Source organism: Melanostigma gelatinosum (genome assembly GCF_949748355.1).
Source record: "Melanostigma gelatinosum genome assembly, chromosome: 9".
Lineage (NCBI taxonomy): Eukaryota > Metazoa > Chordata > Actinopteri > Perciformes > Zoarcidae > Melanostigma > Melanostigma gelatinosum.
This window is the reverse complement of record NC_136642.1, coordinates 1,234,764-1,247,091: the sequence shown is the minus strand read 5'-3', so window position 1 is coordinate 1,247,091 and position 12,328 is coordinate 1,234,764. Positions and strand designations below refer to the sequence as shown.

General features: G+C 39.2%; 1 protein-coding gene across 1 annotated transcript in view; it reads left to right on the top strand.

The window, feature by feature from the left end:
- tg (thyroglobulin) overlaps nucleotides 1-12,328 on the top strand; it is a gene marked incomplete at its 5' end in the record, with an annotated part of 34,070 nt that overhangs the window by 1,262 nt on the left and 20,480 nt on the right. The window contains 10 exons of the mRNA XM_079275141.1: nucleotides 1,530-1,685; nucleotides 2,166-2,325; nucleotides 2,424-2,530; nucleotides 2,625-2,768; nucleotides 3,937-4,104; nucleotides 9,498-10,006; nucleotides 10,202-10,586; nucleotides 11,031-11,069; nucleotides 11,281-11,511; nucleotides 11,871-11,975. Of these exons, the coding sequence (XP_079131267.1) occupies nucleotides 1,530-1,685; nucleotides 2,166-2,325; nucleotides 2,424-2,530; nucleotides 2,625-2,768; nucleotides 3,937-4,104; nucleotides 9,498-10,006; nucleotides 10,202-10,586; nucleotides 11,031-11,069; nucleotides 11,281-11,511; nucleotides 11,871-11,975 (2,004 nt within the window). The remainder of the gene's footprint in view (nucleotides 1-1,529; nucleotides 1,686-2,165; nucleotides 2,326-2,423; nucleotides 2,531-2,624; nucleotides 2,769-3,936; nucleotides 4,105-9,497; nucleotides 10,007-10,201; nucleotides 10,587-11,030; nucleotides 11,070-11,280; nucleotides 11,512-11,870; nucleotides 11,976-12,328) is intronic.

The window sequence follows — 12,328 nt, the reverse complement described above, 5'->3', positions numbered from 1 at the left end:
TTATTATCTATATATATATATATATATATATATATATATATATATATATATATATATATATGTGTTAGTGCTGGGCAACGATTAAAATATTTAATCGCGATGAATCGCATTGTTATGGTAAAGTTCAACAATGAATTCAAAAGTAGCGTATTGCGCACTTTTATTTTAAAAGTGCTGCTATATGACCAAAAGGGCAATAACATTTGGTTTAAACAGTTATTAAAACAAATAAGGTTATTTTTAACAGCAGTATTCTCTTTACACAGCGATCATATTTCTTATATTATATCATTCTTATATCATATGTGTATTTTCCCTTTAACTCACGAGATGCAGGCAGCATGTTTCATGCTTAATGTGAATATAATTCATACTTTGTTGGCATCTTATTCTGAAAACCGGATGTTGGTCTGAAGAAACCGGATGTTGTCTCACGTTAATGTTTCCGCTAACTTTCAAAGTCCTTCGCTCCCGATCTGTGCGTTAGAATGTGTTTACGGTGAATGTCAGCGTAGAGCTGCACTAACATGTGAGTGTGTGTGAGTTTACCAGCGATGTCCAGTCGTCTCCAGGCAGAGCAGCGGCTGCTGCTCGTTGTAACGCCGCTTGTCTTGCTTTTGTTTATCTAAAGTTCTGCCACAAGCTGCATCAACGGAGTCTGCTGAAGACTTCCTGCACGGACTTTCAAAATTAAAATCTATCTATATAAAAATAATACAATTAAAATAAATATATGTCTCTCTTTGTGCCTACCTGTCTGTCTCTCTCTTTGTGTCTACCTGTCTCTCTCTCTCTTTGTGTCTACCTGTCTCTCTCTCTTTGTGTCTACCTGTCTGTCTCTCTCTTTGTGTCTACCTGTCTCTCTCTCTCTCTCTCTCTCTCTCTCTTTGTGTCTACCTGTCTGTCTCTCTCTTTGTGTCTCCCTGTCTCTCTCTCTTTGTGTCTACCTGTCTCTCTCTCTTTGTGTCTACCTGTCTGTCTCTCTCTCTCTCTCTCTCTTTGTGTCTACCTGTCTCTCTCTCTCTTTGTGTCTACCTGTCTGTCTCTCTCTTTGTGTCTACCTGTCTGTCTCTCTCTCTCTCTCTTTGTGTCTATCTGTCTCTCTCTCTTTGTGTCTACCTGTCTGTCTCTCTCTCTCTCTCTCTCTTTGTGTCTACCCGTCTCTCTCTCTCTTTGTGTCTACCTGTCTGTCTCTCTCTCTCTCTCTCTTTGTGTCTACCTGTCTCTCTCTCTCTTTGTGTCTACCTGTCTGTCTCTCTCTCTCTCTCTCTTTGTGTCTACCTGTCTCTCTCTCTTTGTGTCTACCTGTCTGTCTCTCTCTCTCTCTCTCTTTGTGTCTACCTGTCTCTCTCTCTTTGTGTCTACCTGTCTGTCTCTCTCTCTCTCTCTCTTTGTGTCTACCTGTCTCTCTCTCTCTTTGTGTCTACCTGTCTGTCTCTCTCTTTGTGTCTACCTGTCTGTCTCTCTCTCTCTCTCTTTGTGTCTACCTGTCTCTCTCTCTTTGTGTCTACCTGTCTGTCTCTCTACAGGTGCGTCTCCCTGCCAGCAGCAGTCGGTCCTGCGGTGTTCTCCTTCAGGCCTGTTTGAGTCGGTTCAGTGTGAGTCCAGTAGGGGGCAGTGCTGGTGTGTGGATGAGGACGGCATGGAGCTCTACGGGACCAGACAGACCGGCACACCTCAACGCTGTCCGTACAAATACTACTAATACTACAAATACCACTGATAATACTAGTAATGATGATGTTGTATATATATATATATATATATATATATATATATATATATATATATATATATATATATATATATATATATATATATATATATATATATATATATATATATGTATATATATAATATATATATATATATATATATATATATATATATATATATATATATATATATATATATATATATATATATATATGTATATACATATATATATATATATATATATATATATATTTATATAACTATAGTGATACTGATGACTCTGCTACTGCAGTTACTATTGCTACTGAATCTACACTCGTACTTCTGATGCTGAGTTAACTGAACGGTATTTGAGGGTTTGTATTCATAATGTGTCCGACTGACTATCTGTTGACCTGTTGACCTGTCGACCTGTCGACCTGTCGACCTGTCGACCTGTTGACCTGCAGGTCCTGGTACCTGTGAGGTGAGGTCGAGGCGTCTCCTGCACGGCTCCAGGTCTCACTCTCCTCCTCAGTGCGCTGCAGACGGCGGCTTCCTGCCCGTTCAGTGTAAACTCATCAACACCACCGACAGAGCGGAGCTGGACCTGCTGCACGCCTTCAACAGGTAGCTCACCTGTCCGTCTGTCTGTCTGCACACCTGTCTGTTTCTCTTGTGTAATTCAGTGTGTGTGTGTGTGTGTGTGTGTGTGTGTTTTGGTTCAGGTTCCCAGAAGCCTTTGAGACGTTCGGTAGTTTCAGGAAGTTTTTCCCGACGGTTTCTTCGCTCTGCTTCTGTTCAGACAGCAGAGGCAGAGAGCAGGACAACACAGGTACACACACACACACACACACACACACACACACACACACTGATGATGATGCTGATGCTGATGCTGATGGTGAAGGTGTGAACTTCCTGTCCAGGTGTGGAGCTCCTCCTGTCTGAGGTGTACGACTCTGCGTTCTCTGGTCTCCGGTCCGGTCGCTCCTTCTCTCAGACCAACATCTACAGAGTCCTGCAGAGGAGGATGCTGGGAGTTCGCCTCGCCCTCACCGGACACTTCAGATGTAAGCTACAGTCCTTTAAACCGGTTTAAACTGGTTTAACCGGTTTGAACCGGTTTAAACTTGTCATGACCACATAGATCTGCTGAATTCATTTCAGCAAATTGAAACCAGTTACATACAATCATCAGGTTCCTACAAAGTAACTCGTCATACTGGTTGATGGTAGATGTGAACTGGATCAAACTGGTTTAAAGTTCCCTTTTGATTATTTTAAATGTCCAACTGATAGGAACTTCAGAGAAACATCTGGACTGGTTAACACTGGTTTAGGTTCAGTTTATTGCGTTGTTTTGAAGCAGATGACAATCGTTTCAGACTGAATGTAACTGGTTTAAGGTACTGGTGTTGTTTAGTTGTGTTATCTGGGTTAGTTAGACTAGTTCAGACCAGTTCAAACTTGTCATGACCACCCTCAACTGTTTGCTTTTTTTACACTGGTTTGAACTAGTTTCAGCAGATGTGAACTGGTTCAAACCGGTTTCAACTCCCTTAAAGTATTAAACGGACCATTTCAGGGACAATAAACAGGTTTAAACAGGACGTAACAATCTGCCCAGCTTTGAACCAGCTAAACCAGGGGGCTCAAACTCCCGGCCCGCCACGCCGTTTTATGTGGCCTGTGAATCCGCACGCAAAAAAAAAAAAAAAAAAAAAAAAAGTTGGACTAATAATAATAAAAATATCCCCATAGTCGAAATGATGAGACAGAAAGTCGAAGTTATTTGATAGAAAGTCATAACTGTGATAGAAAGTCATAATTCTGAGATAGAAAGTCAAAAAGATGAGATACGTAAACAGTTAGAAGCAGCTCTTTGGCTGTTACTGTACATTTAACATGGAAATGTATTGTGAGCACATTGAAGACTTTAAACTGTGAATGCAGAGTTATTGAACAATATGTTACGAGTCGTGACATTTACAACCGGCCCTTTGTGGGCGACCGTGATGCTGATGTGGCCGGAGTGAAGATGAGTTTGAGAGCGCTGATCTAAACAGTAAAGAAAAACCAGTATAGGTAATACAGTGATGAGGTAATAATAAAATAACATTCTGTACTTTAAACACTGGTTTAAAGTCGTTTTTTGCTGATGTGAACTGGTTTAAACTGTCCTTCAGAGGAAACATCTGCACCAGTAAACACTGGTTTGAACTGGTTCCTCTCTCTCAGGCCCCTCCTCCTGTGAGGAGGAGCGGCGGGCGGCGGTGGAGACGTCCTGTGAGACCGGAGGAGCCTTCAGCTCCAGGCAGTGTCAGCAGGGGGGGCAGTGCTGGTGCGTGGACCCCACGGGGAGAGAGCTTCCTGGGACTCGACAGCTGGGAGACTCCCTGGTCTGCAGTGAGTATCGTAGCATCGTGGATCAGTGTGTGGACGGGGAACGTAGTTTGTTAAGAGACATAATTCATCTCTAATATCTATTTTATATAAACGTGAAAAAATCATGAATCTGCCAGAAAACGTTAAACTTGTTGACGAAGAACTTTAATCTGAAATCTATACACAAGATACACAACAATAAACACAACAGAACAATGTAGAAAACGATGAAACGAATGAAAAGAAGGTTTTGTTTTCTGGGGCGTTGAACTTCTTCAGATCATCTGTGAGGAAACAATAATAATAAAAACAATAATAATTACAACAGCCCTGTTAATTAATCAATATGTTTATTTTATGAAACGTCAGAAAGTTGTAAAACAATATTGAGTTGTTTTTATCAAACTAACGGAATTGTACCCCAAACCGGACAGTTTTTAGCTAATGTTTCAATACAATTCACTTACAATGTTGATAAAAATGATGGTGTAATGTTTTCAGTTGATTTAATGGTGTTAAACTGAAGTTAAACTTCGTACCTTTCAAACGAAATATTGTTGTAATTATTACAGTTAGCGTTGCCTTTACCAGAGTCGTTAAAACGATGCTAACACCGGTGAATTAGCCGTGCACTGCTATTGGCCTAATCCGTACAAACACGTTGTAAACACTGGCTGCTGCTGGTTTTTCGGGGATATTCGCTTGTTCCAGGGTCGCAAAAATGACCATCAATGCTGTCAACACATCCGGGACCGTAGTTCTGTCCTTCACAATAAGATATCACGCTTCAACAACTCCAAATGATGCAATAAAAGCTCCTTAATTTCAGTTCGAGCTGTTTAAGCGTCGCCCGAGCGTTCTTTCTGCTTTCTCTCATCAAAGTCACTTTCCTATAGTATTTAGACATATAAACGTCCATATATATTCATGAAATTTGACACACAGATTATTTGATATGTATGAATTAATATTATTTACGTTTGGTTAGCGATCGCCGAAGAAAATGACAGCGTAATGACCGGAAAGGGCGTCACGACGGAATCGTTCGAGACAGGCCAATAGCAGCTAGCGCTGACCGAGGCAGGCCATCGTTACGTTAATCATTGAAACTCTGAAGTCAGTAAAACATCAAAAATACTGAAAATGATTAGTAAATAAAAGATGATATTTTTACAGTCATTATGTTTAATGAAGTATAATAATGAGCTTAGAGCTCGTGTTATGAAGTTGAACTTCATATTAACGTGAAAACATCTCCTTCAAACTACTGGATTCATTCACGTTTATCACCAAAACTACATTTTACAGATGACATGTGAACACATCATGATAACGTTATAATGAACCTTCAGTCAGTACTCATGTTCACTGAGCAGAGCCTGAAGGCATCATAGTGTAACTGAAGTGAACCTCCGTTGGTTAGCCGTTAGCGGTGCTGCTAACGTTACTAGCTCTCCTCTGATTGGTTGTTTAAAATGAAACATGATCACAGATCAGAGACTAGAAACACATGTTCTACTGAGTCAGTAAAACTTTATTGACACTGTGACGGTTAACGGTAAACTTTATTTACACTCTGATGATTAACGATGAACTTTATTTACACTCTGATGGTTAACGTTAAACTTTATTTACACTCTGATGGTTAACGTTAAACTTTATTTACACTCTGATGGTTAACGTTAAACTTTATTTACACTCTGATGGTTAACGTTAAACTTTATTTACACTGTGATGGTTCACGTTAAACTTTATTTACACTCTGATGGTTAACGTTAAACTTTATTTACACTCTGATGGTTAACGGTAAACTTTATTTACACTCTGATGGTTAACGGTAAACTTTATTTACACTCTGATGGTTAACGATAAACTGTATTTACACTCTGATGGTTAACGGTAAACTTTATTTACACTGTGATGGTTAACGATAAACTTTATTTACACTGTGATGGTTAACGTTAAACTTTATTTACACTCTGATGGTTAACGATAAACTTTATTTATACTCTGATGGTTAACGTTAAACTTTATTTACACTGTGTCGGTTAACGTTAAACTTTATTTACACTGTGATGGTTAACGTTAAACTTTATTTACACTGTGATGGTTCACGTTAAACTTTATTTACACTGTGATGGTTAACGTTAAACTTTATTTACACTCTGATGGTTAACGGTAAACTTTATTTACACTCTGATGGTTAACGGTAAACTTTATTTACACTCTGATGGTTAACGGTAAACTTTATTTACACTCTGATGGTTAACGTTAAACTTTATTTACACTGTGATGGTTAACGTTAAACTTTATTTACACTGTGATGGTTAACGTTAAACTTTATTTACACTCTGATGTTAACGTTAAACTTTATTTACACTCTGATGGTTAACGTTAAACTTTATTTACACTGTGATGGTTCACGTTAAACTTTATTTACACTGTGATGGTTCACGTTAAACTTTATTTACACTGTGATGGTTAACGTTAAACTTTATTTACACTGTGATGGTTCACGTTAAACTTTATTTACACTGTGATGGTTAACGTTAAACTTTATTTACACTGTGATGGTTCACGTTAAACTTTATTTACACTCTGATGGTTAACGGTAAACTTTATTTACACTCTGATGGTTAACGGTAAACTTTATTTACACTCTGATGGTTAACGGTAAACTTTATTTACACTCTGATGGTTAACGTTAAACTTTATTTACACTCTGATGGTTAACGTTAAACTTCATTTACACTCTGATGGTTAACGTTAAACTTCATTTACACTCTGATGGTTAACGTTAAACTTCATTTACACTCTGATGGTTCACATTAAACTTTATTTACACTCTGATGGTTAACATTAAACTTTATTTACACTCTGATGGTTCACATTAAACTTTATTTACACTCTGATGGTTAACGTTAAACTTTATTTACACTCTGATGGTTAACATTAAACTTTATTTACACTCTGATGGTTAACGTTAAACTTTATTTACACTCTGATGGTTAACGTTAAACTTTATTTACACTGTGATGGTTAACGTTAAACTTTATTTACACTCTGATGGTTAACGTTAAACTTTATTTACACTCTGATGGTTAACGTTAAACTTTATTTACACTGTGATGGTTAACGTTAAACTTTATTTACACTCTGATGGTTAACGGTAAACTTTATTTACACTCTGATGGTTAACATTAAACTTTATTTACACTCTGATGGTTCACATTAAACTTTATTTACACTCTGATGGTTAACGTTAAACTTTATTTACACTCTGATGGTTAACATTAAACTTTATTTACACTCTGATGGTTAACGTTAAACTTTATTTACACTCTGATGGTTCACATTAAACTTTATTTACACTCTGATGGTTAACGTTAAACTTTATTTACACTCTGATGGTTAACATTAAACTTTATTTACACTCTGATGGTTAACGTTAAACTTTATTTACACTCTGATGGTTAACGTTAAACTTTATTTACACTCTGATGGTTAACATTAAACTTTATTTACACTCTGATGGTTAACGTTAAACTTTATTTACACTCTGATGGTTAACGTTAAACTTTATTTACACTCTGATGGTTCACATTAAACTTTATTTACACTCTGATGGTTAACGTTAAACTTTATTTACACTCTGATGGTTAACATTAAACTTTATTTACACTCTGATGGTTAACGTTAAACTTTATTTACACTCTGATGGTTAACATTAAACTTTATTTACACTGTGATGGTTCACATTAAACTTTATTTACACTCTGATGGTTAACGTTAAACTTTATTTACACTCTGATGGTTAACATTAAACTTTATTTACACTCTGATGGTTCACATTAAACTTTATTTACACTCTGATGGTTAACGTTAAACTTTATTTACACTGTGATGGTTAACGTTAAACTTTATTTACACTCTGGTGGTTAACGTTAAACTTTATTTACACTCTGATGGTTAACGTTAAACTTTATTTACACTGTGATGGTTAACGTTAAACTTTATTTACACTCTGATGGTTAACGTTAAACTTTATTTACACTCTGATGGTTAACATTAAACTTTATTTACACTCTGATGGTTCACATTAAACTTTATTTACACTCTGATGGTTAACGGTAAACTTTATTTACACTCTGATGGTTAACGGTAAACTTTATTTACACTCTGATGGTTAACGTTAAACTTTATTTACACTCTGATGGTTCACATTAAACTTTATTTACACTCTGATGGTTAACATTAAACTTTATTTACACTCTGATGGTTAACATTAAACTTTATTTACACTCTGATGGTTAACGTTAAACTTTATTTACACTCTGATGGTTAACGTTAAACTTTATTTACACTCTGATGGTTAACATTAAACTTTATTTACACTCTGATGGTTAACGTTAAACTTTATTTACACTCTGATGGTTAACGTTAAACTTTATTTACACTCTGATGGTTCACATTAAACTTTATTTACACTCTGATGGTTAACGTTAAACTTTATTTACACTCTGATGGTTAACATTAAACTTTATTTACACTCTGATGGTTAACGTTAAACTTTATTTACACTCTGATGGTTAACGTTAAACTTTATTTACACTGTGATGGTTAACGTTAAACTTTATTTACACTCTGATGGTTAACGTTAAACTTTATTTACACTCTGATGGTTAACATTAAACTTTATTTACACTCTGATGGTTCACATTAAACTTTATTTACACTCTGATGGTTAACGTTAAACTTTATTTACACTCTGATGGTTAACATTAAACTTTATTTACACTCTGGTGGTTAACGTTAAACTTTATTTACACTCTGATGGTTAACGTTAAACTTTATTTACACTGTGATGGTTAACGTTAAACTTTATTTACACTCTGATGGTTAACGTTAAACTTTATTTACACTCTGATGGTTAACGTTAAACTTTATTTACACTGTGATGGTTAACGTTAAACTTTATTTACCCTCTGATGGTTAACGGTAAACTTTATTTACACTCTGATGGTTAACGGTAAACTTTATTTACACTGTGATGGTTCACGTTAAACTTTATTTACACTCTGATGGTTAACGGTAAACTTTATTTACACTCTGATGTTAACGTTAAACTTTATTTACACTCTGATGGTTAACGATAAACTTTATTTACACTCTGATGGTTAACGGTAAACTTTATTTACACTCTGATGGTCAACGGTAAACTTTATTTACACTCTGATGGTTAACGTTAAACTTTATTTACACTGTGATGCTTAACAGTAAACGGTGTCATTAATACATGATGGGGATCAGTACAGACCGTTACACCACTAATTAAGAGTTAGGAAGCTAACAGAAGCTAAAAAAAGATACTAATACTGTTGTATTCATCCTCATATCTCTTCCTCCTCCTCCAGGTTCAGGTCTTGCTGACTGTCTCTCTCAGCGCCGTCTGGCTCTCTCGCGGCTCTTCTCCGGTCCCGTTGACCCTCTTTTCCAGGCCTCCTCCATCAGATCTCCAGCCTCCTGTCCTTCCCTCCTCCGGCCTCTCAGGAAGTTCTTGCCGGCGGAGGCGGACCCGACATCCTTCCTGTCTCACCTGGTCGAAGTCCTCCACGGCCTCTTCCCCTCGGTGGGCGGGGCTCTGCAGGCTCTGGCTCGCTCCTCCCCCCGTCGCCTCCAGGAGAACCTGTTCGGAGGGAAGTTCCTGAAGAACGCCGCCTCCTTTAACTTCAGCGGAGCGGTGGGAGCTCGAGGAGCCCTCGGTCCGGACCGGCTCGCCTCTCAGAGTGTCTCCATCAACCTCCAGAAGAACCGAGACCTGGTTCAGTCTATCAGCAGAGCTCTGGAGGACCCGGCCTTCCTCTCTGCCCTCCAACACACAATGAGGAGCAGCAGCAGCTCACACTCGTCCTCACTGCAACAGGTCAGACACGACACATCAAGATAGATAAAAGTATTGATTGATCAGTCATCTTATGTTCCTGGATTCATATTCCTGATGCATTAATGTGTACGCTGCATTGTATCTCCTTCATATTCTGTTGGCTGGTTTAATCTACCTCACTGCACCATGTTCTAGAATCTAGAAGATCATCATAACGTCACTAACTTCTTCCAGGTTCTGACTCCTCTTCTGCGTTCCTGCTCCGAGGACGAGGACGATGCGGCCATCTTTGTCCCCAGCTGCACGTCCAGTGGTGGTTTCCAGGAGGTCCAGTGTCGGGACAGAGAGTGCTGGTGTGTGGACCCTCTGGGTCGGGAGGTCGCTGGGTCGCGTACCGCCGCCGGTGGTCGACCTCGATGTCCGTCCCGCTGCGAGAGAGAGCGAGTGATGGCGCTGAAGGTCAAAGGAAACATGGCGGCCGGCGCCGAGATCCTCGTCCCGGCGTGTTCGGAGGACGGAGACTTCCTGCCGCTGCAGTGTGTCGGATCACGATGCTTCTGCGTGGACGCTGACGGGAAGACGATGACGACCGCCGGGTCAACGGGCGACGCTGTCACCTGTAAGATCACACTGAGGGAGGAGCTTAACTAGTTACAGTCTGAGTTTAGGAAACAGAAGAGATGCAGGGAACAGATTCTATGATTGATTCAAGAACAGTTCAGCTTCAGGGTTTGCACAATTTCAACATAAAATACGTACATAAAATTTTTACGGCGTGTTTTGTTTAAGATTCTGATCATTTGATGGAGTTGTAACCATATTCCTTTTCCTTTTTATTGACAATCGCAAGAAACAAATAGTTGTCTCATGATTTTTGAGACCCCCCGAAATTGTGCAATTGTGGATTTCAGGGGTTCTAAAGTGTCAATCAAGAGGTCTCAGAGTATTTCTCCCTCGGATTACCAGTTTACATTCAGTCTCCTTCGAGGCTCACACAAGTCTCACGGGTTCATCCTCTGAGGAGCCAGAATGAGACCTTAAAAACGACTCTGTTGTGTTTCAGGTCCAAAGAAGACGACACAGAAGCTTCGGTCCTCTGCAGGTCAGATACAAACTAAATAATCCAACACACACATATCTGATTTAGAGGAAGGAGAAAACACACTTTTAGATTTTCTGACTTTTGTTGCCTCCAAAGAAGTTTCTGCAGAATCATCAATCTTTTGACAATATGAAAAATAGCATCTTTGTTAGCATCGCTCGAGCTGGATGCTAACCTGTTAGCGACACTAACCAGAGTCCGATGCTAACAGGTCGCTGCTCTCAGGCGTTTGATGAGGTCACGGCGTTCAGACAGGAAGTGATGAGCGTCGTCCGTCTCTCTAACACCTCCCACCTCCCTCTGGGATACGGATTCCTATTGGCCGAAGGTCTGCGTCTGACCCCGGAGGAGCTGCTGATCGGCCAATCGGAGGAGGAGCTGCGGATCTCTGACGGGCTGCTGGGCCACTCCAGAGCTGCTCTGCGATTGGCTGCTTTCTCCAGTGAGTCACATAGATATAAATGTCTTCTTCTATGTCAACAAAAACACTACGAGTCTTAGTTTCAGGTGATTATACACTGATGAAAACATAGTTATGAATATTATATTTATTATCCGCCTGTAAATGTTAAACACTGTCCCTTTAAATCATGTTTAGTTTTAGTTCATCAACGACAGATTGTTACTTTGTATTCCTGCTGATCATTTTCATCTTCAGATCGACTCCTTTTACACAGTTATTGGTTTAAGATAGACTCTTCTATGATTGGATTATTACAGAATATAATCTCTTTTATGATATTTACAGGTTGCTCGGTCCCTGAAGGTCTCACCAGTGTTGTTGTTGTTGTTGATTCTCAGCTGTCCAGATGTTCCTGCCTCCTCAGCGTCGTTCATACCAGCCTTTCACTCCACAGTGTGATGCTGACGGAGACTGGAGACACACACAGTGTTACCACAACACAGGTATCACACACACACACACACACACACACATAGAGACACACACACACACACACACTCAGTGTTACCACAACACAGGTATCACACACACACACACACACATAGAGACACACACACACACACACACACACAGTGTTACCACAACACAGGTATCACACACACACACACACACACACACACACACACACACAGTGTTACCACAACACAGGTATCACACACACACACACACACACACACTCAGTGTTACCACAACACAGGTATCACACACACACACACACAGAGACACACACACACACACTCAGTGTTACCACAACACAGGTATCACACACACACACAGACACACACACACACAGTGT